The sequence below is a fragment of the Diospyros lotus genome, chromosome 10 (genome assembly GCF_014633365.1).
Source record: "Diospyros lotus cultivar Yz01 chromosome 10, ASM1463336v1, whole genome shotgun sequence".
NCBI classification, from domain to species: domain Eukaryota; kingdom Viridiplantae; phylum Streptophyta; class Magnoliopsida; order Ericales; family Ebenaceae; genus Diospyros; species Diospyros lotus.
In genome coordinates, this window is record NC_068347.1 from 23,923,187 (window position 1) to 23,950,838 (window position 27,652).

At 35.4% G+C, this 27,652-nt stretch overlaps 1 protein-coding gene across 1 annotated transcript in view; it reads left to right on the plus strand.

The window, feature by feature from the left end:
- Nucleotides 1–2,915: 2,915 nt before the first annotated feature.
- Nucleotides 2,916–27,652, plus strand: part of LOC127811695 (uncharacterized) — a 28,581-nt gene continuing 3,844 nt past the window's right edge. Inside the window, exons 1-5 of the mRNA XM_052351819.1 lie at nt 2,916–3,251; nt 6,074–6,145; nt 22,991–23,080; nt 23,473–23,515; nt 24,766–24,872. Coding sequence (XP_052207779.1) covers nt 3,069–3,251; nt 6,074–6,145; nt 22,991–23,080; nt 23,473–23,515; nt 24,766–24,872 — 495 coding nt within the window. The 5' untranslated portion in view covers nt 2,916–3,068. The remainder of the gene's footprint in view (nt 3,252–6,073; nt 6,146–22,990; nt 23,081–23,472; nt 23,516–24,765; nt 24,873–27,652) is intronic.

Genomic DNA, 27,652 nt, shown 5'->3' on the forward strand with positions numbered 1-27,652 from the left:
AATCTTGACAACTACTGAATTTGCCCCCGATGATTATGTTAAATTGTCTGCTTGTAAAAGTCCTATTTAGATTGTCTCATGGAGGTTTTCATAGATTTTTCATCAAACAAAACGATTGTCTAAACCCAGATGATAAATGACTTCTTGAGGATGATTATCGAGCTTTGAATCTTGAACTTCTGAAGTGGTATTTGCAATTTATATCTCATCAATGTTAAATATTCCTACTAGAATGGGAAAAATTCAAAACTTTCTCATTCAATAGGTGAATCCTCTAGATTGAGCATGAAGATCTACAAAACTCCAGATCAAGTTTTTTCTCGCCAAAGGACAATAATGGGAGCAAGATGGGAAATATTTTAAAATATATTATTAATCTATTTTGTTATTCTTTTAGAATATTTTTTGTTTATTTCTTTCCTAATTATTTTGGGAAGCTTATACTTCAAACATTTAGGATGCTTAATTAGTTAGGATATTTCGATCTTTGATATATTTTCAAATTAGTTAGGATCTACAGTCTATACAAATGCTTTCGAGATGTATTATTAAGTAGACACTGATTATTGATCTTGAATATTGAGTTCTTGAATTATTCTTGTGTTATTGCTTTCGAGTTCTATGTCATTCAAGCTCTATGTCAGATTTACCATTACTCCACATTATGGCCTAAAGACACTAAGTAGTCTAAGATTCACTTGGAAAGGCATAAAAGGCCATATACTGATATTGGAGTAAGATTATATTGATATATGCTAACTATACGTAATTTCACTCTCTAATTCTTGATAATTAAAATAACACATATTTATTTATTTTTCAGATACTTGGTCAAACATATTCACAAAAAAAAATACGAAAAGAATAACCCCTTCCTTTCAACATCATATATCCAAAATAATATCGATAAGATTAAGTCTTAAAATTAATAAAATTCTTATTATAATAAGGGTAATTTATAAAAATAAAAACCTAACGGTATTTTTTTTTACTAAAATAACGTTAGGTTACTAAAATAAGGGTAATTAAAATTATTGAGGATGTTATTATTAAATATTATAATTTACTAAAAGCATCTTCTAATTTTATAAAAATCGAAAAGTTATTTTTTAATAATTTACCCTTTAAATAACAGAAAAATTCATGTCATTTTAATGTTGGGTAAATTGCAAACAAAACTCTTAAAATTTAGCAAAATCGTAAAAATACCCATAACGTTTTGAAAACAGTCAAAACTATTCCTTTGTTATTCTAACGTTATATTGGAGCACAAAATAATAAATTTGTCCTCGTATTTATAAGGAATTTTTCATATCCTAGACGTTAAATTAAAAAAAAATGAGATATTCTTATAATTTCATGAAACAATAGACGGGGTATTCCTTTTATTTTAGCATTTATACAAATAAAAGACATTATCGAGTCAATTTTTTGTCTTTTTTTAGATTTTTCATATTATATCATTTTGTACTAAGTAATATTATTTATTTAAGTAGCGTTTGTTAAAATGAACAAGATAAGAGAATATTAAGATAATGTTTGAATACTTTGTAGACCAATATATGAAATGATTAAAATAAGACTATGAAACATTCTAAAATTTATATTAGATTGTTTGTTAAATTTTTTAAAATTTATTGAAAATTATATTTTATTTTTCATATATTTGTTAAATGTATGTGATAGGGTTTTTTTTATTAAAATATCCTTATTATCAAATTCATTCAAAACTGTATATTAACATCAATAATAAATTTATGATTAAAAATTACCAAAACATATTTTCATAATGGATAATAAAATATAAATTTGAATAAAATAATTTAAAAAATTGGTGAAATAAATTTATATTATACAATAAAATATATAGAGAGAGAGGGGGGGAATTTAAATTTTAAAAATCGGAATCATTTTATTTAAAATTTAAAAATTATCAAAATATATGACAATTTAAAAATATAATAAATGACATTAATTATGAGACTTAAATAAATAAGTTCTTTTAAAACCAACTTGTTGTAAAAATAAGACTTAATAAATTTAAATTTTATAAATTTATTAAATGACATTAATTATTATACAATTGACATATGAATAATTTAGGTTTATCAGTAAAATATTAGATAAATTTATCTATAAAAAATAAAATAAAAAATCATGTGAGGATTTTTTTTGAGAAAGTCAAATAAATTTAACAACTGCATTAAAAATGACAAACATCTGAAATGTTTTTCATATCTTATATTTTTCACTCCATATATTGGTTAACAAATATTTTCTTAGACTAGAGATGAATCTCTAATATAGTTGGATATTTTTATTAGAAAATGAAAATGTGTTAATTAGATTATAAATTTATTTTCAGTTTAAATAAATAATATTATTTTTTTGTACTAAATATATAAAAAATATAATTATATTTTTATTCCCCATTATTAAACGAAAGTAGCAGTATGAATCCTCACCCTAAATTGTATAGATATGAAATCGAAAATGAATATTTTATGAAATAGAAACGAGAGAATCATATTTTTAAAAAAAAGTAATAAAGGAAAATATAGAAAAATATGTAAATAAAAAATAATATAAAAGTCTTTTTTTTAAATATAAACTTTTATATATAAATAATTATTTAATCTAAAAATAAATATAAATTTCATAATATATTCAAATAAAATTTTAAAATAAATTTAATTTTTTTTTGAGTTAGAGATGAAAAAAATTCCTTCTTTAACGCCTTTATAGATGGAAATATGTTTTCAAATTTGATGCCTTCATGGATGAAAATACATTTTCAAATTGAAAAAATATTTTTAATATATTATAAAATAAGTTTAAAATATTTTGAAATTTATAAAAATTATCCAAAAATATTTTTAAGCATTCGGAAACATAAAACATTTTGGGAACGTAGAAACGGCCCGAGCTCGGTCCTACTCCCTCCCGACTCCCCAACTCCCTCCTAAAAACTCAGTGGCTTCAATAATCTTTCAATCCCTTCCCCCACTTCTCTTCTCCCAATCAAGAAGACAAAGAAAGTGCGAGAAAGTGAGTTTGTGTAATTCCGGATGGCGAACCTACCTCAATCTCTCTCGTCCATCAATTCTCCGTTCGGCGGCCCCGTTTCGCCGGCTCCCAGCGCCATCGGCACTCAAGGAAACAAGGAACGTAAGATGCAATCGGCCGAGCAGTTGGTGCTCGATCTCAGCAACCCAGATCTCCGAGAGAACGCTCTGGTCGAGCTATCCAAGGTATATATATATATATGTTTGCATTTGTTTATCTGAGTTTCGTCGCTCGCATTCGCCCTTGGAATCAAGCGAGTTTCTACTTATTTTAATTTTTATCTACCTCTTCATTAATTCTTCAACATTTCTGGGCCTTTTTATTTGAAGGTGCGAGGATGATAAATTTTATGCTGGTATGTTAATTTGGTGGTTTGTTTCTTCCTATATGGTACATGCAATAGGTGGAATTTCTGAATTAGCGACCTATCTGTTTCATTTCAGAGTTGGAAAAGAGTTAAATTTATTCATTCCGTTGTTTTCATTTCCTAAAACAAAGCTGAATTCCTGTGTTTGTGGACGGAATTTAGGGTCATGATTTGTGATTGATTTTAAGCATGTAGCTGACATTTCGCAGAGGGGTTAGGGCTTCTTGTTATTGTTGTTTTAGAACCCCAAATATTTTCATTATCTGCTATTCTTGAAATGGGTTGTGGTTTGCATTAGAAGTTTCATTTGGTTTATTGGTGTATGCATGTGCAATGCTAATTCTTTTGTAGCTTGGATCTAACAGGTAGCCATCTTCTTTCTGGTTGTGGAAGAGATATAGTTAGTATGAGAAAAAAGCCTTGGCTACATGGATTATTGGTGACGGGCATGATAGGAAATATTTTCAAAACTTGAAAGAATTAGCTTTTGGATTGAATAATGCTTCTCTTTGTTTTAGTGTAGTTGGTTCTTCCGGGAACGATGAACCATTTTTAAACAATCTTTTTTAAGATTTTATGGAGATTTTTGAGAAATTGTTAAATAGACAATTTTGTTGGCTTGTTTCTTTTCTTTCCTTTTTCCCCAATCCTATCTTTGTATATGGAAATGTTATTAAAGGTGCACCTAGGTGCACCTTGGGCGCCTGGAATGCTTCCAGGCGAGTGCAGGGCACGCCTAGGCCCAAGACGCCTGGGCTTTTTTTAACTATTTTTTAGGGTTTTTATTTTATTGTTTATTATGTTGTTTAATTTTTTATTGTTTAGGGTTTAAATTCATTGCTTCAATTACAAATTTGACAATGAGTAAAAAGGTTATTACTTCAAATGCTCCAATTGAATTTGAACTAGATGAAGATGGAGAGGGAGATGATGTGGAAGAAGATATTAGCATGATGCTTCTAATGATGAAAATATGAAATGTTTAATCTTGATGATGAGGATGATTTTTAGATTATTTAAAATGCATAATTAGTTAATCTTGATTAAGATTTAAGACCTATAAATTGTTTAAAATTTAATTTAAGTTGACTTAAAGACTTTTAGATTGCATCTTTTGGCATTTTTTATTATTTTTTTCATTAGTATATGTTGAGTTTCTTAATTTCCTTAATAACATGCTTGTGAATATATTATTAGGAGTTAAGACTTATTTTATACCTTATTCTTCAACTAAGATATATATTTTTCTTTTTTTTTTCTTTAGTTAGCGCAACCCTAGTTTCATCAAGCGTGCGCCTCACCTTGCACTTTAGGCTCCAACACCCTTGCTCCTTAGTGTGCCTTGGGCCTTTAATAACACTGGTATATGGTTGGTTACATGGTGCTTGTGTAATGCATTTTTAAGTATAAAAAATTTGTTTAACATGGATTAGTTTTTCTTGAATTGTTAACCACTATCTTATCTAAAAGCTTAACTTTGTAGATAGAAGGTTAACTTTATCTTTTATATTATTATTTTTACTCTCAACACGCCCTCTCATGTGTGGCCAGACTTCACTACATAACTAGTCCAAGCACTTGGAATAAATATTGGATTAGCAGTGAGTTTTGAACTCAGGACCTTTCCCTGCTCTGGTAGCATATTGAATTATTAATCACCATCTCATATAAAAACTTAAGATTGTAGATAGAGGGCGAGAAAAATCCAAAAGACAACCAGATCAGTAGCATTTATCCACTGTGGATACTAACTGGGAAGAGATTGTAGCATTTTTATAAAAGTTTCAAGTTAGTAGCATTTTAAAAAAATCCAAAAAAAAGCAAAAAAGTACAAAAATGGCTTATTTCAATAAAATGAAAGAATATATGATATATTTTCACTTTTATGTTACTCTTTTAGAAAGTATAATAAATTTCAGGGATATTGTTATTATTTTCTAAATTATTTTACATTGAAAACGACTAACGAAAAGCCAAACACACCATCATAGTTTTTTTGTTTAAACCGACTCTACTTTTTTATTGCTTTTGTAAGCCAACTTTTCACACACTAAAAAAAGTCAAGTCAAACAGGCCCTTAATTTCATCCAAACTATAGACATTGTGTGATGGAAAGAGCAGGCTCATTTCTCTTTCCCTCTCCCCCCACCCTGCTTCTATCTCTATATTCATTCTCATTCTCTTTCCCTCTCTTATTTTGAACGAGATTATTCTTCTTTCCTCATAACCTCCAAACAAGCCAGCTTGGTAGTGATCACAACTCCAACAGTGCCTCGTCCTATGATGACAATTTCAACAAAAGATATTGTTAGTTTTTATGGATTGGCTATATTGCTATTATGTTATATAGTCATTCTCATGGATTGAATGGGAATCTTCATTGTTGAGTTAGTGGTATTCTTTTTAATATTTTTATATATTATTATCATTTTGGTTTAAACAGAATATTCATATTGGATAAATGGTAATTCTTTTAATATTGTTGGCCCTTTTTTGTTCTTATGTTCATAAACATTTTTATTGAAAAATATAAGAACATTCTGTTTTTGCCATATTCATTTCACATCCTTATCGGTATATACACACTCAAATTGTTATATCCTGTGTTAAACTACTTGTCCTCTCTGTTTCTGTTTTTAGAAGAGAGAATTATTTCAAGATTTGGCTCCATTGTTGTGGAACTCCTTTGGTACTATTGCTGCACTCTTACAGGTATGCTCCATACTACTGCTCATGGCACTTTTTTCTTAATCAGTTTTTGTCCTTTCAGTTAAAAAGTGCTGCAGAATTCTTCCTTAATCACTGGCTAATTTGATTGTGCTTGTTGAACAAATTGTTCTAGTTTATCTTTTTGTCTATCACACATAGATTGTGTTTCTTTAAGCATGCTTAAAAGTGATGCATGCCCAAAATGAGGTCAACGTAGTGCATAGAACCTTTCTAGTAATATTTGCTCAGACTAATTCAATGACAACCCCTCAGATTGATTCAATGACAATCCCATTTGCCCGAGACTCGGTCAGCTCAGGGCCCATTTGTGTATAGGCTTCACAGATCCCATTGTCAAGTCCTCAAATTGTGGGCTGGTCAATTGAGGGAATTCGAGTTGAATTCCGATCACGAAGATATGATTTTAGGAAGAACAAATAGAATGAGGAAAGGGAGAAAGAGAGAATGAGAGAAATATTAGAGAGAGAATGAGAAAGAGTCAAGAGAGAGTATTGAGAGTGAAGAACTTCTTACTATTCTTGATGATGGCTCTTATTGTCGTAGGATACTTATAGATCCTCTAGCAACCCTAATAGCAAGTATAACAATGTAACAACACAGCTAACTAATCATAACAGTAAAACACTAAGCTATTGCACAGTTAACTAACTAACTAACCTCTTAACCCCCCCAGCTAGTTAACAACTAACGACTACTATCGGTCCCTTTACGAATTTACCCTTAGGGTCTTGACAATTCCCTCCCCTTCAAACAATTTTTTTTCCCCCTGTAAGTGAGAGATTTATAGAACAAAAACCAATGCCGAATCGGCTACAAACCAAGGCCAAGGCATACCCCAACCCAACCAAAAACAAGGGGCAAGAACACAACAACGATCACCCTCTGGGCCAAAAGATGAAAAAATAAACTAAAATAAGAAAACATGGGAAGAAGCAAAATAAAAGACATTATGTACAGAAAGTAAACAAAGCTTGGGTGTGATCGAAATTAACAATTCAACTCGGAAGAACAAGCCTGCTATGTTGATCACGAGCAGGAAAACTGAAAACAAAGCGAGCCCTAACTAGAGAGGCTACATCGAACACAAGGCATCGGAGGGACTGGCACTAAACAAGAGACTCAAGGAACACGTAAGCTAGCCCCCAACAACAAGCAAACAGCAACTCAATGGGGAGGGAAAACCTAGTCTCTTGAAAGCTGCCAAACATGACGAAGAGCATAACTCTGAATAGACGGTCTGAATCGGAGAGTTGTTAAGCGGACCCACACAATGCACTGAATCTGATGAGCCAACTGAGAGGCAGATCTCTTATAATCACAAAAGCACCTGTTATTGCACTCCTTCCAGATGAAATACACTAAAGCATGAAGCACCAATTTGTTTGCCACTTGCCACGGACCCTCACTACTCCGTCTCGTAGCAGCCCAAAGTACACCAGTATCCCATCAACGCTAGGGCCAATTGAGTTTCTTTGATCTGCGGAAGCATGTCAACACTTCTCTGGAATAAGGACGCTTGAAAAAAAGGTGACTATGTGTTTTTCGTATTCATCCTACAGAGGAAACATCTATTCGGAAAAGACGCTCCTTAATCGCTAACGACAAAATAAAAGAATGAGCTGGAATACACTCTGACGACCACACAAGCCTATGGAACCTGGGGACACTGTTCCTAAAAGTCCTTGAGCAACCCTAACCGAAAAAACACCATTTGCAGCCGGGAGGCAAAAATTCTTGTCCCTACGTTGAAAGCGGGGAAGGCTAGGAAGGTGATTCCTAATAAGATCATAAGCTGGACAGGGGAAAATGTCAGGCCAATTCCAAGAGCCATTCTCAATGAAATCAAAGATCTTGGCCAAGGTATGGATGCCTAATTGTCGAGGCAATTGGCAAGAGAAACGATCAATAAGTACACCCAAAGGGTGCCATTGGTCATGCCAAAGGAACACGCTACGATCGTCCCCAATTTTCCACCCCACTCTAGGTCGCACAACTCCCCCGAGGGTGAGCAGCTTCCTCCAGTACCACGAACAAGCGTACGACACTTTAAGGAGCCAGAAGCACGCCCCCTTAACTCGATAGGTATGCACCCACTTCACCCAGAGAGACTCCCCATTGCTTGAGAGCAAATGCCAGATTAGCTTGGCGATGAGGGCTTGATTCCAAACATAGAGAGGCTTAAGACCCAGACCCCCTTGCAACTTGGGGCAACAAATCTCCCGCCAAGCCACTTTAGCTCTATGGGGGTCAACACCATCACCACTCCATAAGAAATTACGAATTAATTGCTCAATCCATAGTTATTAAAGGCGCGCCTAGGCGCAAGGCGCCTTAAGGCGCCAGTTTGGCGCCTCGCCTGGGCTGAGGCGAGGCGGTTTCTGCAAGGCGCGCGCCTTGCAAGGTGAGGCGCTGAGGCGCGCCTAGGCGCGCCTCATGAAAATCGCGCCTGCATCCTGCCTGCATCATTTCTTTCTCTCCTCTCCAGCATCCCCTCTTCTCAGTTTCAGCATGTATACATCACTACTTATTTACATTTCTTTAGTTTAAGTAAATGTCCACATTTTCTTTTATTTATATTTTACCTTCAATTTACTTTAATACATAAATGTAAATAAGAAAGTACCCCCCATTTGGATTCAATAAAAATATCTAAAAAATCAAAATCCATAACAATAAGAAAATAGAATTTTGATTTTAGTATAAATTCAGGATTTAGCGATTTTACCACCCCCAAAATACATACCTACTATTTCTTGAAAAATTCATTAAAAATCATTTTAACAACAATGAATATTAACTATCAAAATACCGGGAGTTAGTTTTTCAAAATGAAAACATTTTCTTATATGTCTCCTTATAATGCCCTAATCTTCCAGACTTAGAAAAAATGCGCTAAACTTGTAGTGTTTATTGATTGTGGAGAATACTAAAGTTATTCCAAAATGTCCTCCATCAATAAAACAAGAGATTGGAGAGTACATGCAAAAGAAGAAAAATAACAAGGAATCAAGGATGAGCAAAATATGGCACCGTAAGATGATGATTTTCAATTTGGTGAAGGGTATGATGATGATGATGATTAAAACTTCTTTATTGATTGTGGACTTGTAGTGTTTATATATTTGTTTAGAACTTTGCATGATGGTTAGTACTTGTTTGAGTTTGAGACTTTAAGTTTGAACTTTGATGATGTTTCTAGTTTAGAAATTGTATGATGAATGAATTAACTTTGATGTTGTTAGTTTAGAATTTGAAGATAATGAAACATTAATGATATGCATGTGTTATTATTGATAATTTGATAGTTTTTTTATGATTTTACAAGATTTTTAGTTTTTTTTCTAAAAGGTGCGCCTCGCTTCGCAAAGGCGCGCCTCGCCTCGTGCGCCTCGCGCCTCAGGCTCCAGGACCCTTTGCGCCTCGCTGCGCCTCGCGCCTTTCAGAACTATGGCTCAATCTTATGGACCACCCGTTTTGGAAAAATAAACACAAAGGCCCAGTACACATAGATAGTGGAAAGAACAGACTGAACTAACTGAAGGCGGCCCCCAAAAGAGAGCAACCTACTTCACTAAGAGCAAATCTTATTCTTAACCTTATCAATGATAGGCCAACAATTCCCATATGATAACTTGGTGGAAAGAAGAGACATCCCCAAGTACCGTATAGGCAACACGCCTCTTTGGAAACCCACAACAGTCAAAATATTCTCCCTCAAGGAATCATCTCTACAAGAGACAAAGCAATCACTTTTTAAAGCATTGGCCCTGAGGCCAGACAAACTAGAGAATCTCTCCAAGCAAGATTTCAAGATACCCACTGAAATAGGATCGCCATGGGAGAATAAAAAAGATCATCTGCAAACATGAGCATCACTAGCTGAGTTTGCTCACATTTCCAGTGAAACTGAAAATCTGGAGACCTCGTCTGATGGCTAATAATGCCATGCAAGATTTGCATCACGAGGATGAAGAGATAAGGAGATAGAGGGTCCCCTTGCCTAAGGCCCCGACCCCCAGGGAAGAAATCATTTAATTGCCCATTGATTTTAATGGCGTAACAAGGAGTAGTGACACACTCGTCGGTCCAGCTACAAAATTGCGGAGGGAAATTCATAAGATGAAGGACAATCAAGAGAAAGTCCCACTTCACAGTGTCATAAGCTTTCGCTAGGTCCACTATTATCGCACATCGAGGAGGCCTCTTGTGAAGGTGATATTGGAACACAAGCTCCTGGGCGAGCAAGATGTTATCCCCAATCGAGCGCCCAAGCACGAATGCTGCTTGAGCCTCATTCACAAGACCAAAAAGCACATGTTTGATTCTATTGGCCAAAATCTTGGTGATGACTTTATACAAGACGTTACAACAAGAAATAGGCCTAAACTGGGACGACGACTCGGGGTGAGGGATCTTAGGAACCAGACTAATGATAGTTGCATTCATTTGCCCTAAAAGACAACCTGAGGAGAAGAAGCTCCTGACAACCTCCACCACATCAGACCCCACAATCTCCCAAGCCCTCTTGAAGAATTTAACAGTAAATCCGTCTGGCCCAGGGGCTTTATCATCCCCCATATTGAACAAGGCTCCCTGAATTCCTCTGTTGAGACCTCAACAATAAGGCCCCCCCACTGACCTTGTGACAAGCGTTTGTCGATAAAAGGGGCAATCTCATCAATGGACACAGGGGCTAAACGGGCACTGTGACCAAAGAGGTTTTGGAAATAGGAAACCATATGTTATGGGTATTTCTCGGATTGCTTCTTATGGGTTGGGCTTGACCCCGCGGGCCGGCCTAATCTCCTAAAGCCCAATAAGCCCGAGGCCGAGCTCGTTAGAACAAGGTCATACGTTGCTGAGACCCGAGCTCAAACCGCAAAACCAAGCAAGCTCCCAATGATGTTTTTAGGTCGTTGGCCCAACTGTTCAGCTCACATAGCAAGAAGACCATAGGACAACCAAAGAACTGTCGTGGACTAGGCATTACTTTAGCTGGGCTGTCTGGGCCCGATCTGGCCCCACCCTCTCGGCCCATCTCCTGGCCCATGCCGATCTCATCCTGGCCCTGTACTAGCCTGTAGCAACATCATTGCAGCCTCAACTGGGTATCCGCACGCCTGCCTCAGATCCCATCCTCATTAATGAAGGTCTTGTCGACTAGGGGTGGCAATTCGTGTTGGCGGGTCGTAATCGTATCGTGTCAAGACACACGTATAACACGTGTCAGGCTAACCCGAACACGACCCGTTTAATAATCATGTCAAATTTCTTAAACCCGAACACGACACGTTTATTAAACGTGTAACACGACACGACCCGTTTAACTCGTTTAACTAAACGTGTCGTATCGTGTCGTGTCACCTGTTAACCTATTTAACCCGTTTAATTTAAATGGGTCGTGTTGTGTCACCTGTTAAACGTGTTATTTAGTTTTAAACGTATTATTTCGTGTATAATCTTGTTAACGTGTTCAGATCAACCCACTAACCATTTTAATTAAACGTGTCATTTCGTATATAATCGTGTTAACGTGTTCGGGTCAATCCGTTAACACGTTTAATTAAACGTGTCATTTCGTGTCTAAACGGGTTAGACGGGTTGACCCGCCTAAGACACGAAAATAATCCCGTTTATGACCCGAACCCGATTAACCCCAACCCTAACCCGTTTAACTCCGTGTCGTATCGTGTCGTGTCGTGTCTAAAATTGCCAGCTCTATTGTCGACACCATGCCCCCACCTGTGTACCTTCACTGATGCTGGATACTCAGTTCCATCACCTGCAAACACACGATGCATGTAGAGAGGAGGATATCCCCTCCTCTTACATGAGCTAGCTCTGGGGAGAGTGGATGATATGTTTTTTCCTTTGACCTACTGATACACGGCCATGACCTTATTCTCTTATTGACTAGAGCATCAGAGTGCTTGCAAGTGTTGGCCGCCGAAACATAGACGGAACCACATAAAACTCCTCGATGTGCTTTCTCTTCTCCCTTTTCGTGTTCATTTCTTCAAGGCGGGTGAACAAATCACAGTCGATCAATTCCCGACGTCAACACCATACAACTCGCCACTTCCTCTTTAGAATCCGCAACAGATCCATCTTCTTTCTGGAGGCTATAGATATGGTGATTATTTTGCCGAGCTAACATGGGCTGGAAGAAAAGGCGGGAACACCGGTCTCCCTCCGCAAACCATCTTATTCGAGCTCTGAGGCGAAAATAATCAGATTCCTGTGCCAAGGCCGCTGAATAATCCCTATTAAAATCAAGCTCTCGCTAGCGAAGATTAGGATCATGAGGGTTATCCTGCATCTCTCGCTGAATTTTGTGCAAACTATCTCGGAGAAACAAAACAAGATCAGAGACATGGCCACTCGATTTATTAAGAGTCTTCAGAGCTCCTTTAACCACCTTGAGTTTCTAGACAACTCGAAACATAGGGGCCCCAGGAACCCACCTGCTCCAGCTGTTAGCCACCTTATCAAGAAAAAGAGGATGGTCGACAAGGTGGTTGAGGAACCTAAAAGGGCTACCATTATTTCGGGAAGTACTAGCTAAGAAAACCACGGCGGGGCTGTGATCAGAGATTCCTGATTGAAGGAAAAGAGCCTCACTCTCTGGGTAACTAGCAAGCCACCCATTATTTGCAAGGGCTCTGTCCAGCTTTCGGAAAATGCACTTCACACCAAACCTCTTATTGTTCCACGTCAGTTTTGGACCACTAAAGGCCAAATCCTAAAGAGAAACCGAGGAAAGAAACCTATTAAATCTGTGCATACCCCAAAGATAGAGAGGTGTTCCCACATCTCGTCTCAGAACTATTACGATAGACATTAAAATCACCAAGGAGGATCCAAGGGTCATTAACCACCGACAACCCCACACCTCTCAGAGAGTTCCATAGGTGAGCTTGGTCCACCTCTTCATTCCGAGCATAAATACAAGACATGAAGAAATGGGTGATAATATCAGGACCAGTCATTCTAACGTGAACGAACTGGTCCGACTTACTCAAAACAACTAAATTAATGGCTGACGGATCATAACCAATCCAAAACTGACCTCCATCATTCATGTCGTAATTGAAAATCCATTTCCAAGTGGGCATAATAGCTCGAGAGATTTCCCTCGCTTGCCTTTCCTGTAACTGAGACTCTAAAATAAAAGCTAAAGACAACTTATATTGAGAGATAAGAGACCGAACCTCCCACTAGAGATATCAAAAGGGTCGGGCAAGCCCGGCTCGGCCCACGGGCTTTTTAAATGGGCCGAGCCCGAGCCAGCCCATTTACCTAGAGGGTCGGGCTCGGTCTGGCCTTTTTTGCCGTGGGTAGGGCCGGGCTCGGTGGGCCTGGCCTACAGGCCCTGGTAAGCCAGGCCCACTGAGCCCGACCCTTTTTTTCTTTTTTTAAATATATATTTTTTTAAAAATAATGCATATATAAAAACCAATTTTTTTCTTTTTTTCCTTTTTAAACAATTTTCTATCTTAAGTTTTAAATATTATTTCATCATTTTATATTTCAAAATTCTATATGCCTTGTAAATTTTCTTGTGAATTGATATGAAAAATAATGCTAATATAAAAAGGAAAATGTTTATTTATAATTTAAATATATAAAAAATTTAGCTTGAAAATTTTAAATATATTGATGGTTATTATTTATATATATTGCGAAATGTAAATTTTTTAGCATCCAATATCAATAATTAATAAAAAATAACACAGTTAAAAAAATAAATGAGTAAGGGACACTGTAACTTATAAAGGTTCGAGCTGTTCAGTAAACAAATGGCCTACTCCTCTCTCTTCAAGCCATCACTTGAAGAAGTTCAATAAAATATTTTTTTAGCTTTTTTACATGAGCTAGCAACCATCCCTAATAATCCTAGTCTTTTTTTAGAGGTAGGAAAATTTTAAATCTATTGCTGTAGCAAGATCATTATCTTGCGGCTAGCAAAAAAACTCCCATCACTCAAATGGTGATTGCCAATACTAATTGGTGAGGGAGTACAATAGTTAAATTAAATTTTTACATCTTTTCGATTAAATAAAAGAAAATAGTACAAAATTGCAAAGGTAAAGTGGCTTCAGCTAGTCATCAACACCATCTTCACTTGATTCATCTACTAACTTGATCCCTTGTTGTTAGAACTCCACATCGAGTCGATCTTTTAAGCAAACACACATTTCCAATATTTTTGGTGATAATCTTGATCTTTTTTAATCTAACACCCTGTTACCTGTAGAGAAAGCAGACTCTAATGGTACTGTGGACACCGGAGGAGTTAGCACATCACGGGCCATGGCAGCCAAAACAGGATATGTGTGTTGGTTTAGGCGCCACTAGGCCTAAACATCAAAATTATTTATTTCATCATCAAAAAATTGCATCTCTATTTAAATAAAAGTCTAATTCATTAAATGCACTATTTGACGTTGTAGTTTTTTTTATTGTTTACTTCTCAAAAATTTTGAAAATTCAAATTTTAAATTTCTTTTGGATTTTGTTTGTATTGATGAGTCTTCAACTTGTTGTCTAGGTTTAAAATGAAATTCATACAAATTATACATTTCATATACTAATTGTTTAACTTCATATTTCATATCATTTATATTGATGTTCATAGCATCGCCATAAAAATCTAAAAAATAATCTATAACATTCCACTTTTGTGTGGGATCTAACGTACTAGCTATTAAGTAAAGTGGTGGAATTTGCGTCCAATATTTCCTAAATTTTGTTTCCGTTGGATCAATAAATGATATGTAACTTTGATGTTCTCTATATTCATTGAAATAATTTACTATATTATATATTTCTCTTAAAAAAGGTGAGTTGTTGGGTATTTACAACCAGAAAATATAACTGTAGCATGATAAAATTGTTCTAATATAAAAATAAGTATATCTAACAAATTCCAATCAAGTTCAGTTATGTGATGAGATGGGTCATTTCTTTATTCCAAAACATTTTTAAAAGTTCTCTATATGGTGTTATCATTTGTAATAACAAAAATGTTGAGTTCTATCTAGTTTCAATGTCTTTTAGAAATTTTTTATAGGGCAGTTGATGAGCATGGAAACAACATTTCCAAATGATAACTGCCCTATAAAAAATTTCCCCATCTCATCACATAACAAATGATAACACCATATAGAGATATTGAAATTTTTTTTTTTATCAACTGTCTTATAAAAAATTCCAAAATACCCCAGGGTCGATTAACATAGAGCCAAGTGCCAAAGTTTAAACAACGTTTGTCAAAATATTCCCGAGATATGTTTTTCCCATGGATGACTGAACGGGCATGGAACATTTTGTAAAAATGGGCTTCGAGGTGAAGGTTAGGAAAGTGGGTGGCTTGAGCGGCAGGAGGTGGTGAAGGGGAACGGGCTCGTGATGAGGTCGAATCACACAAACGTTTTCAAGAGGAGGACATTTTTGGAGAAGGTTTGGGTGAGGATTGCTGTTGAGTCGACTTAACTGCACGTGGATGGACAAGATTGACAAAAGGGATAAATGCGGGGCAACAAGCCACAAATGAACACAGTCAAATGATCAAATGAACACGCAATCATAGAAACTTGATTTAGGCATTAAAATAGGATGTTATACGAACGTAATGGCCAGCAAACAAACATTGACATACACGAACAATGATAAACACAGGGAAACAAGGTCTTACAGTTTCAATGACAAAGGAGCGAACACACGAGCCATGCGAAGGTTTGGCTAAACCAAGAGAGACAGGGTTTGAGAGTGTGAAAGAAATAAAAAAAATAAAGAGAAAAGATGATACACGTTACCTGCGGAGATGGCACCAATGAGGGTAGCAACGGCTGTTGGCGAAGAGGACACCGACAGCCAGGATGACGAGAGTGAGAGATGGGTTTGGGGAGACAGAGAGTGAGAGAGAAAACAGAGAGGGGGTTTAAAAAGAAGAAGAAAGCCAATGGTCGCTCGAGATCGCTCCTAAAATGAGTTGACTTAGATCGAGTCAACTTATTGAAACACGGAGTCAACTTAACTTGGCTCCAAGTCGACTTAATTTACGAAGACAGAATCAAACACAAACAAATTGATGGCCTTAGACAAACAAACCATCCAAAAGGATTAATAATTCCCAATTCTCTTCTAATATAATTAAAACGGTCCTCGGGAAGTGGTTTGGTGAAAATATCAGCGAACTGAAAATCGGTCGAGACAAATTCGAGAATGATTTCTTGATTTTGAACACGGTTCCTAAGAAAGTGATGTCTAACCTCTGTGTGTTTTGATTGAGAGTGCAGTACTGGATTTTTCGAAAGGCTAATGCCACTTGTATTATCACACTTAATAGGGGTTTGATTAAACGATACTCCAAAATCGATTAACTCTTGTTGAATTCAAAGCACTTGAGCGCAACAACTACCGGCAGCTATATATTTAGCTTCAACAGTGGATAAAGCCATTGAATTTTGCTTCTTTGAAAACCATGATATTAACTTATTCCCAAGTAGTTGACATGTGCCAGAGGTACTTTTTCGGTCTGTTTTACAACTAGCAAAATCTACATCCGAATATCCTATTAACTCAAAATCATCTCCATTAGGGTACTATAAGCCTACATCTTGAGTTCCAATTAGGTATTTAAAGATCCTCTTAACAGCTAAAACATGAGACTATTTAGGATTTGACTAAAAACGTGTGTATAGGCATACACTAAACATAATATCGGGCCTACTCGCTGTTAGGTAGAGTAAGGAACCTATCATATTCCTATATAATTTTTGATCCACACTTTTACCTTGCTCATTTTTATCTAACTTAGTGGATATGCTCATAGGGGTGCATATTTCTTTAGCATTTAGCATCCCAAATTTCTTTAACATTTCTTTTAAATATTTGGCTTGATGAACAAAGATTCCTTCCTTAGTTTGTTTTACTTGAAGACCTAAAAAATATGTAAGTTCTCCCATGAGACTCATTTCGAATTCACTTGTCATTAGGTTTGTAAAGTCTTTACAAAGATTTTCACATATTCCTCCAAATACTATATCATCTACGTATACTTGAATTATCAATATGTTGGGTCCATCGGTTTTTATGAAAAGTGTTGTGTCCACTTTACCCCTCGAGAATCCTTTCTCAATAAGAACCTTACTTAGTCTTTCATACCAAGCTCTAGGGGCTTGTTTGAGGCCATATAGCGCTTTTCTTAACTTATACACATGATCCTCTAAGTGTGAGTCCTCAAACCAGGGGGTTGACCTACATACACTTCTTCGTTTATATAACCATTTAGAAATACGCTCTTCACGTCCATTTGATGTAGCATGAAATTCTTGTGAGAGGCAAAAGCTAACAGCATTCTTATTGCTTCTAACCTAGCTACGGGGGCATATGATTCTTCAAAATCTATTCCTTCTTCTTGATAATACCCTTTGGCTACAACTCTCGCTTTGTTTCTAGATATATTTCCATTCTCATCTAGCTTATTTTTGAACACCCATTTTGTTCCAATTACTGATTTATCCTTGGCCCTAGGAACTAACTCCCATACCTCATTTCTTTTGAATTGATCTAATTCTTCTTGCATGGCCTCGATCCAAAATTCATCTTCTAGTGCTTGCTCTACACAAGTTGGCTCAACTTTTGATATGAAAACCACATTATTACAATATCGATGTAAAGATGCTCTAGTCATTATTCCATGGTTTGGATCTCATATGATTTGATCTTTGGGATGACTTGATGCATGCTTGAAACTCCTAGGAAGCCTATCTAGGTCTTTTTTTTGCAAAGGTTGTTCTTGAGATTGAAATTGAGAACTTGAAGGTACTTCTCTTGATTCCTCTTGGGCTTTAGATTGAGATATTTCAGTTTCATTTTTGTCTTCTCCTTGAGTGTTTAACTTTTCCATTTCCTTAGATACACCTATAGCATTTGTTTCTTCATCTTCATTGTTTCTTTTTGACTCAAAAGATTCATTGACTTTGACATGAATTGATTCTTCTAGAGTATTTGTTCTAATATTGTATACTCCATAAGCCTTGCTAGTGTTTGAATATCCAAGAAATATGCCTCAGTCACTTTTAGCTTGAAATTTTCCTACATTGTCTTTTGTGTTCAAAATATAACATTTACATCCAAAAGCTCTAAAATAGGAGACATTAGGTTTCTTCTTATAGTATAATTCAAATGGAGTTTTCTTGATACCTTGCCTTAAGTTAAATCTGTTTAGAATATAACATGCGGTATTGATCGCTTTCGCCCAAAAATAGATAGGCAAACTATTCTCTAAAAACATAGTCCTAGCCACTCTTGTAAGGTTCTATTTCTTCTTTCGACGACCTCATTTTGCTGTGGTGTTCTAGGTGTGGAAAATTGATGATGAATCCCATTCTCTTCACAAAACTTCATAAATAACCTATTCTCAAATTCTCCACCATGATCACTTCTTATAGAAACTATTTTATCATCTAATTCTCTTTGAATTCTGTTGGCTAGTTTAACAAAAATTTGGAAGGCTTCATCTTTTGACGATAAGAACATGTAAGCCTAGAAAAGTCATCCACTGCAACGTATGTGTGAGAATCCCACATCGCCTCAGCAAAGGAGACTTGGGCTATATATAAGGAGGAGGATCCCTCCACCTATTAAGCTGGCTTTTCATGTTGGAATTCTACCTCTGACTTCTTACATGGTATCAGGGCCAACCCTTGGCTAGGGGACTACCCTCGGTCGTGGTCATGGACTAGTACCCTACCCGATTACCTGGGCATGTATCAGTTACTGGAGAAGCTTCGACGTGAGGGGGAGTGTGAGAATCCCACATTGCCTCAGCAAGAGAGACATGAGCTATATATAAGGAGGAGGATCCCTCCACCTATTAAGCTAGCTTTTCAGGTTAGAGTTCCACCTCTGACTTCTCACAGTATGCATAAGATTTTCCACCCACACTCCTAGTTTGTGTGGGTCCAAATAGGTCCATGTGCAAGAGTTGTAGGGGTTTACTAGTTGATACTTCATTCTTAGACTTAAACGATGCTCTAGTTTGTTTCCCTTGACAACAAATATCACAAAAAATTTCTTCATTAAATTTCATCTTAGGGAGCCCTAGAACTAAGTCTTTGTTAGAAATTTTTTTAATTAAGTCAAGATTAACGTGTCCTAGTCATCTATGCCATAAAAGAATGTCTTCATTTTTAACCATTAGGCATTTTGCATTAATTTCCTCAATGTCGGCAACGTACACATTACCTTGTCTTTTAGTACAAATAATAGAAGATTTATCACTATCAACAATGAGGCATTATTCTTGTCTAAAGATAACCTCGTAACCATCATCACAAAATTGACTAATGCTAAGTAGATTGTGTTTTAAACCATCTACTAACAAAACATTTCTAATGGTGGTGTGTTGAGGTTGACCAACTATGCTAATACCAACCACCTTACCTTTAGCATTATCTCCAAAAGTGACAAATCCACCATCCTTGGGAGTGAGATCTAAAAATAGACCTCTCACACCGGTCATGTGACGTGAGTATCTACTATTCATATACCACTTGTTGCCCATTGTGATCTTCACGCACATTTGCACATATAGAATCATATCTTAGCTTTGGGCACCCATCTAGAGATAGGTCCCTTGTGTCTAACTTCATCAAAACCAAATGTTCAAATTACTCTTGATGTGCTTGCATGAGATACATTAATAACATTAGGAATTTCATGATCTAGAACTCTCATAGTTGGGCTACCCCTTTGGGTATCCACGTTTGAACTTCTCTAGTCTTTCTAGATTGAGGTTGCCACTTAGATTGTCTCCATTCTCTCTTAGAAACATTATATTTTGGTCTAGGTTTAGACTTCTGTCTAGAAATTAGTGTGGCTAGGGATTTTTCAATGGCATTCTTTTCAACTAGTATTTTATTGTTTTGAATCTTTAGAGATTTATTCTCTTCTTGAAGCTTGATTAATTTTTCATCTAGCTCATTCTCATTCTCATTCTTTATATCTTTAGATTTTTCTTCTAAGTCTTTTATTTGACTTTTTAACTTCTCATTCTCTTCCTTGTGAGATTTCTTTGAATTTCTCAATTCTTTCTTGTCTCCTTGATATTCTTTAAATAGTTGTTTGTATGCTTCTTGTAGTTCTTCTAAGTCCATATTATCTTCTTCTTCTTCATCTTCTATTGCCATAAAACATACATGTGCTTGTTCTTCTTCGGATTCGGACGACCCACTTGTGGTATCCTCATCCCATGCTAGGCTTGTTTCTTTGGTTCCTTAAATCTTTTCTTTTCTCCTTTTTTGTTTTCCTTTCCTTCTTATCTTTCTTTTCTTCCAAACAATCATATTGCATGTGCCCTACCTTTTTACATTTATAGCAAGTTGGTGGTACTCTCCTACGTTCCATTCCTCTCTTTTTCATAAGTCTTGCGAAAGTTCTTGTTAAAAGAGCAGTTTCATCATCATTTTCTTCTTCACTAGTTTCAGTTTCTTCATTGGGTTTTAGAACTAATGTCTTCTTGCTTTTAGTGTCTTCATTTGATTTGTTTAGAATCAGTTCATGAGTAAGAAGTGTTCCTATTAATTCTTTCGTTCTTAATACTTTCAGATTCTTGGCTTGAGATATTGCAGTTACTAATGGCTGCCATTCTTAATGACAAAGACCTAAGTATTTTCTTTACTTGATCCTATTCGGAAATGATTTTTCCTTACATCTTAAGGTTGTTTATTATCTCTTGGAACCTACCATTCATATCACTAATATTCTCATTTTGAAGTAACTTAAATTCTTCATATTGTGACATTAATAGATTTATCTTGGTATCTTTCACTTGATCGGTTCCTTCATAGACAACTTCTAATTTCCTCCAGATTTCATGTGATGTGGAGCAAGCAGAGAGTTTTTCATACTCACTAGGTAAAATCGAATAAAAAATTATGTATTTAGCTCTATGGTCCATTTGGTGTTTCTTAATGTCTTCCTCAGTCCATTCTACTTCTTTGGTTGAGGTTGTAATAAAACCGTCTCTAACTATTTTTCATAATTGATAGTCTATAGAGAACAAATAGGACTCCATCCTCATTTTCCAATAAGTCTAATTAGTTCCATCAAAGAAAGGTGGTCTAAGGGCGATGGTCCTTTGGTTATGGCTTGGTTGGTAAATGATGCCATTTTCGGATCTCTTCTAAGTTGGGTGTTAAAACAGTAAACTCAATTATTCTAGAAGTCTGCTCTGATACCAATTGTTAGTCCTTTAATGAACGGCCACTCAAGAGGGGGGGAGGGGTAAATTGAGTGGTTAAAAAAAACTTTTTGAACTTCGTTTATTTTATTTGATTTCTGAGGAGAATTATTAATGAAAGATTTTTATTAAATCTTTATCTTATTACACCTTATTGATTAGATCAAATGAATTATTAGTTAATCAATCTTAAAATATTGTAATCGATTTATTTAATGAGTCTTCCGAAATTGAAATCAACACAATAATTAACAAAGCAATAAAGGAAGATGAACATTGCGATATATAGTAGTTCAGTGTATCTCAAACACCTAATCCACTCTCCCAATGTCTAACCACCATTGGGGTTCCACTAAATCCAATCAAAGTCAAGGTTTTTTCTTAACTTACCTTGGAAACTAGATCAAACACACATACGCGCCTAGATATAAATCCAGATCTAGGTGACCGATACAAGTCACTATTGAGTTTAAAGATTACAGTACTTGTCCACACTTGGACTTTAAACAAACAATAAATATTAGCAGTTACAGAACAATATCAAATATAATAGATATACCCTTAGATCAAACACAAATAGAGAGACAGATATTCAGCACTTCGATTTCCAACAGTAGTAGGCTCTTCGTTTGATATGGAATCGAGAGCGTAAGCCTTTGAGAAGCAATAGATTTTTGAGAAAGTTCTTTTGATTGCTTTGAGTTTTCAAAATGGCATAAGTGCCTTCCTTGACATGCATATGATGTATATATAGGGGCTAGGGTGACCTGCATAACGTTTAAAAAATTTTGGCCATGAAACAAATTAAGTCAACTTAGCCTCACGACGAGTTGACTTATTTTCAATTAAATCGACTTGGCTGAAAATGCCTCTCTGCCAAGTCAACTTAGCTACAACTTGCTTAAAGCAAGCTCTCTGTCGAGTTGACTTATTTATGATTAAGTCGACTTATTAGTCCAATTTTTGTAAAATAATTTTTAACTTATTAAAAAACTCCTTGCAAGATGAATTTCATAAAAATATTAATTTTTGATAACATGAAATATATAAGAAATATTTTGAGAAACATTTAGGGGCCTTAATTTGCATGTTCAACCATTGAGCCTTTTTGTAATTCATCAAAACACCAAAATAAATTTAGGTTACACTAAGTTGGCTCAACAGGCATTACCTGTTTTCGTACATGACTTCTTATAAAAAACTTTTATTTACTTTAAAAAGGTGGTATGACTGAGTTAAAGTAGCTTGATATCAGTCCAGACTGAATTTATGGCCTACAACTCTCTGGATGCCTTTAATGGTGGTCCAAATATTTTTGGGTTAATTAGGCAGGCGTCAGATTAGCTTCTTTGAGTTTATATGCTATCTGCGATTTGTTATTCTAAATTTTAATTTTCGTTTTGACAATAAAAGTGCATGCATTTTGTCTTTTCATTTTCTTTTTCTCCTTACAGCCCATCATACCAATAATAAATGAATTTTTGGTGTTAGTATTTCATTTTTTTGTTATGAACTGACTGGATGTGTGTCATATATTCCATCTGTATGATCATGCCAGATTTCCTCATTATTTGCAGGAGATAGTTTCAATATACCCTGTTTTATCACCACCAAACCTTACCCCAGCACAATCGAATAGAGTTTGCAATGCACTTGCCCTTCTCCAGGTATGGTGTTTGTTTTGTTGTTTTTTTTTTAATATATATTTTCCACTAGAATTTTAATAAGGGGAAAGAGAAAAAAGATTGATTAAAGGAGAGAAACAAAGATAGAGAGAGGAAGCTTTGGCAACAATGGACAATGTTCAAGTTTAGTTTACTGTTCAACCAGCACAAGATTCTAGTGATATAGTGATTTCAATTTTCACTTTTGCTAATGAGTTGGACATATCAACTTAATTATTGAAGTCCAAGGGCTTAAATTAAAAAAATCAAAAGTTGAATGACGGCATTGAAAACTTGAGTAACGTTCAAGGGTCAAGGATAGTATATTTGCTATCTTTTATTCCCCATAATTTTTTTGAATACTTATGCCTTATATCTTTAATCTATTTTTCCAGTGTGTGGCCTCACACCCAGAAACGAGAATGTCATTCCTCAATGGTAATTTTCTTTTATTAAGTTAGCACATAAAGGCTCCATTACATGCATGAATTGTAATTACATGAGGTTATAATTGCTTACTGTGTTCAAAGAATTTTTTCCACTTCCATTTTTTGCGAATTTCATGCATATACATTTCTCCAAGTAGCCTCTTTTTGTTGTTCATTTGCGTTAAGATCACATGAAATCAAGTAGAACTAGATCATGTATTTTCGTTTCTTTTATTTTTACCTGATATAATAACATTTTGAAATGCTTAAATCAATTTCAGATATTTCTCTCTCTCTCTCTCTCTCTCTCTCTCTCTTTCTCCTTGTTCATTTGTTTTTGGAAGGGAACTGTGTCCTGTTTCTCTTTTATTTCCCAATTATTTCTTCTGTTGAAATTGGAAATTATGGAAATAAGAATCAAGGTTTCTGATACTTCACTGTATCCTTATAACCTGGAATTAGAGTCTAACATCACAAAAGGTTCAGGAACGTTGTCCAATTTTGTAGTCTTGATTTCATTTACATATTTATCTTTCTTGTATGGGCATTTTCTTAGTTTATTAGCCCTCCCAGAATAGTAAAAAGAGTCTCATATCCAAAAACTTCATTTTGGCTTAGGTACAAATAAATGAAGAGGAAATATTGTAATGTTCACTTCGCTAGTTTTCCCCTGCTAATAATTACTGCTACAGTACCTTACCTTAGATACGGTTATGGTCATTTGAGTACCATTGTGCAATGGCACCTGTCTTTTTCTTCCTTTTGAGATTTCCATGTCACATACCTTTGTGTGGGTGCCCCACCTCATTCTTATTGCAGTACAATAGATTCAGTTATGGTCTGTGTGTACCATTGTGGGACCTACATTGCACCTGTCTTTTTCTTCCTTTTGAGATTTCCATGTCAAACACCTTTTATTGGGTGCTTGACTTCTTTCTTATTGCAGTACAATTTATCTAGAGGATCTTTTGATTGCTATATAGTGATCGTAAAGCTTTCCAACCAGCTAGGCATGTGATGTCTTTCTGTAACATGTTGCTGCCCCTTTTATTAAAGTTGGAGTTGATATTTTCCTAGACTAATAATTTAGATTTTGGCAATTTGTATTTACCTTTTTGCCTTTGAAGTAATATAGTTCTTCCTCTCTGAGGGTTAAGATTACAAAAAGAGTAGTCTTTCTGTTGCTGTGCTTGATGCATATTTCTAGAAGTCTATTTAGATTTAATGAAAATGTTCTAATCAATGGTTTTTCTTTTGCAGCGCATATTCCATTATATCTGTACCCTTTCCTTAATACAACAAGTAAATCCAGGCCATTTGAGTATCTAAGGCTTACTTCCTTGGGCGTCATTGGTGCTTTGGTGAAGGTACTTCATCTAACTGATCCTGTTTTCTGTGTCACTGATATTCTTGATCTTTTCTGTTGAGGTGCATAAACAATCTGATTCTGGATGCATTCCTTTGACATTTTAGTAAAAAAATGTCTATTCATCCAAAATCTTTAAATGGCAAAAACACTTCACAGGTAGCATGAGCTGCATGCACAATCTTATCTCTTGAACTCCACTTCAAGCTGGAAGTAATATCAGTAAGCTGAGTAGCTTTCCACTCATGAATATTCATGCTCTGGTAATTCCAGTCATGGGTTTTTAGTGCTTCTTGGATTTTGATTAATATTATATATTCTTAGAGGGCAAGCATTGATAGCATTAGTAAGGTTACTTCATTGTGACTGGAAGGTCATAGGTTTGAGTTGTGGACAGTGTTTTGAAAAGCGTAAAGCACACTTAATCATAGAAGGCCTACAGCACTTAAGCGTGAAGAACAAAGTGAAATGTATATAAATAAAATAAAGAGTATAAACTTTTAAAAGCATAAAAAATATAAACTATTAAAAAGGTAATCATTAAAAAAAACTACGAATGAGGGATGCAAATTTGATAAAAGATGAGATACCATTTTTCATCTATATTTTATACCATTTTACAAGTTCATGCAACCATAACAAAAACACATAGGGGACATATAAAATGATACAATCTGGTCAGCTGCTGGTACTAATGGAACCTGGAAAACAAATTGGTCTAAATTCTCGGTTGAAAGAATTTGAATATGCTAAGGCATTTTTTTTTAATTTGTTAGTCTTTCTTTTGTTTTTGTAAAAGTTTGGCAACAAAACCCATTCTCTTTCATTAACATGATTTATATAAAGGATCGGATCGACGAATAAGGAAAAACTCATCCCTAATTTACAACAATCTCCAATTAATTAACCTCTAATTTACAACAATCCCCAATCAATTAATCCCTAATTTGCAATCAATTAACAATCCATAATTTACAACAATCAGGAATCAATCATCAATCTGTAATTTAGGGCAATCTGGAATCAATCATCAATCCATAATATACAACAATTAGAAATAAATTAGCAACCCTTAATTTACGCTTAATTATATGTTTCCTTCAATATTTTTTGCTTGGTAAATATAGTTGAGTCTTTATTTTTTTAAATTGTATATATGATTTTATTTAGATCTTTTATGGTATGATAATACCTTTTTTGGGTAAGAATTCCATACAAGTAGCCACATTATTGCAAAAACTTAAACAAATTCAACCATTTATATTGTTTGAAAAAAAACCCAAGTGTATTTCTAAAGCACATTTTATTGCACTTCGAGGCTTAGGTAAAAGTGCAACTTAAGCATGCTTTAATCGTGCTCAACTAAAGTCGTTGAGCTTCACACAACAAAAAGCCCCAAGCATGTTGCACTTTGCGCTTTGCACTTAAGACGCGCTTAAGCGTGCTTTTTTAAGCACTAGTTGTGGAGTGGTCTATTTGCGGAAACCAAAGGGAATGTTGCATACAAACACAACCCTCCCCCAACCCTCATAAAGTGGGGAGCCTCATGCACTAAGGATGCCCCCTTTTTTTTTTGGTTTGAATTTAGAAATTTACTCTTAGTTCTATGTAAAGTGTAGTTGTCTAAGGCTTATGTTTAATTAAAGTATCTCTTCAAATTTGAACAAATACCACAAACATAGCCATTTAGGGCATGTTTGAAAACATGCCTGTTTTCATGTTTTCCATTTTATTTTCATAATTTTGGAATGGAAATTTTGAAAGGTCATGTGGCCATCACATTTTTAGTCCAGAATAATGAAGATAAAATGAAATGAACTACAAAAATGGCAGTAAGAAAGAAACCCTTTCTGTGTTCAAGATTTCCTTCCCATTCTCTTTCCATTTCACTCCTAGCCACTAGCATCCTCTATGCTAACCCTTTCTCACTCTTGAACAGCAATGACGACTTTGGTGACTCCTCTGACATATTTCTCTTTCTATATGTATATATATGCACACAATGAAACTCTTGTTCAAGCTCTCTCTCTCCCTCACCCCCCCCTTCTCTCTCTCTCTCTCTCTCTCTCTCTATATGTATATATATATATATATATGCATGTATGCACACACACATTGTAATACCCTGTATTACATGCTTTTCTTGGTCGAGAAAGGACAAAGGGTAAAAGTTAAAAGTCAAGGAGCTCGATTGGGCATGAGTGGACCCCAGAGGGTTGACTCATGAATGTTGATGATTCTCGAGGGCCCAGGAAAGTTAAAAGACTACTAAAGTGGAACTCTAAGAAATGCCAAAAAATTTAAAAGGGCATTTGCGAAATTTTCAAAACTTGTGGGGGCCCAAGTGAAATAAAAAGGGATCAAAGTGAATTAAGGAAGGTTATTTGGGGTTTATGTGAGAATAAGATGAACCAAGGGGTGAAATGTGCAATTTAATCAAAGTCATATGTATACATGTGTGTGATGCACACAATACTCGCTAGAAACAACAAAAAAATGAGTGAAGGAAAAAAGAAGGAAAAGGAAGAAAGGAAAAGAATCTAAAGGTTCACCAGGACTAAGGGAGTTGCCAGTAGAGGTGATAGTTATAGTTGGAGAAGTTTCCAAAAACAGAGGGAAAAGCTGCCGACAGCTGCTGTGACACGAAACAGGGTACAACCCCAACGAAGACTGATTTCTCCCTTTTTTTATGAGGGTTTGTGTCACACCCCCCTCCATGGGTTGTGTAATCGATTATGAACCCTAAGCCAAGATTTAAAATTCACGAAACCTAAAATCCTT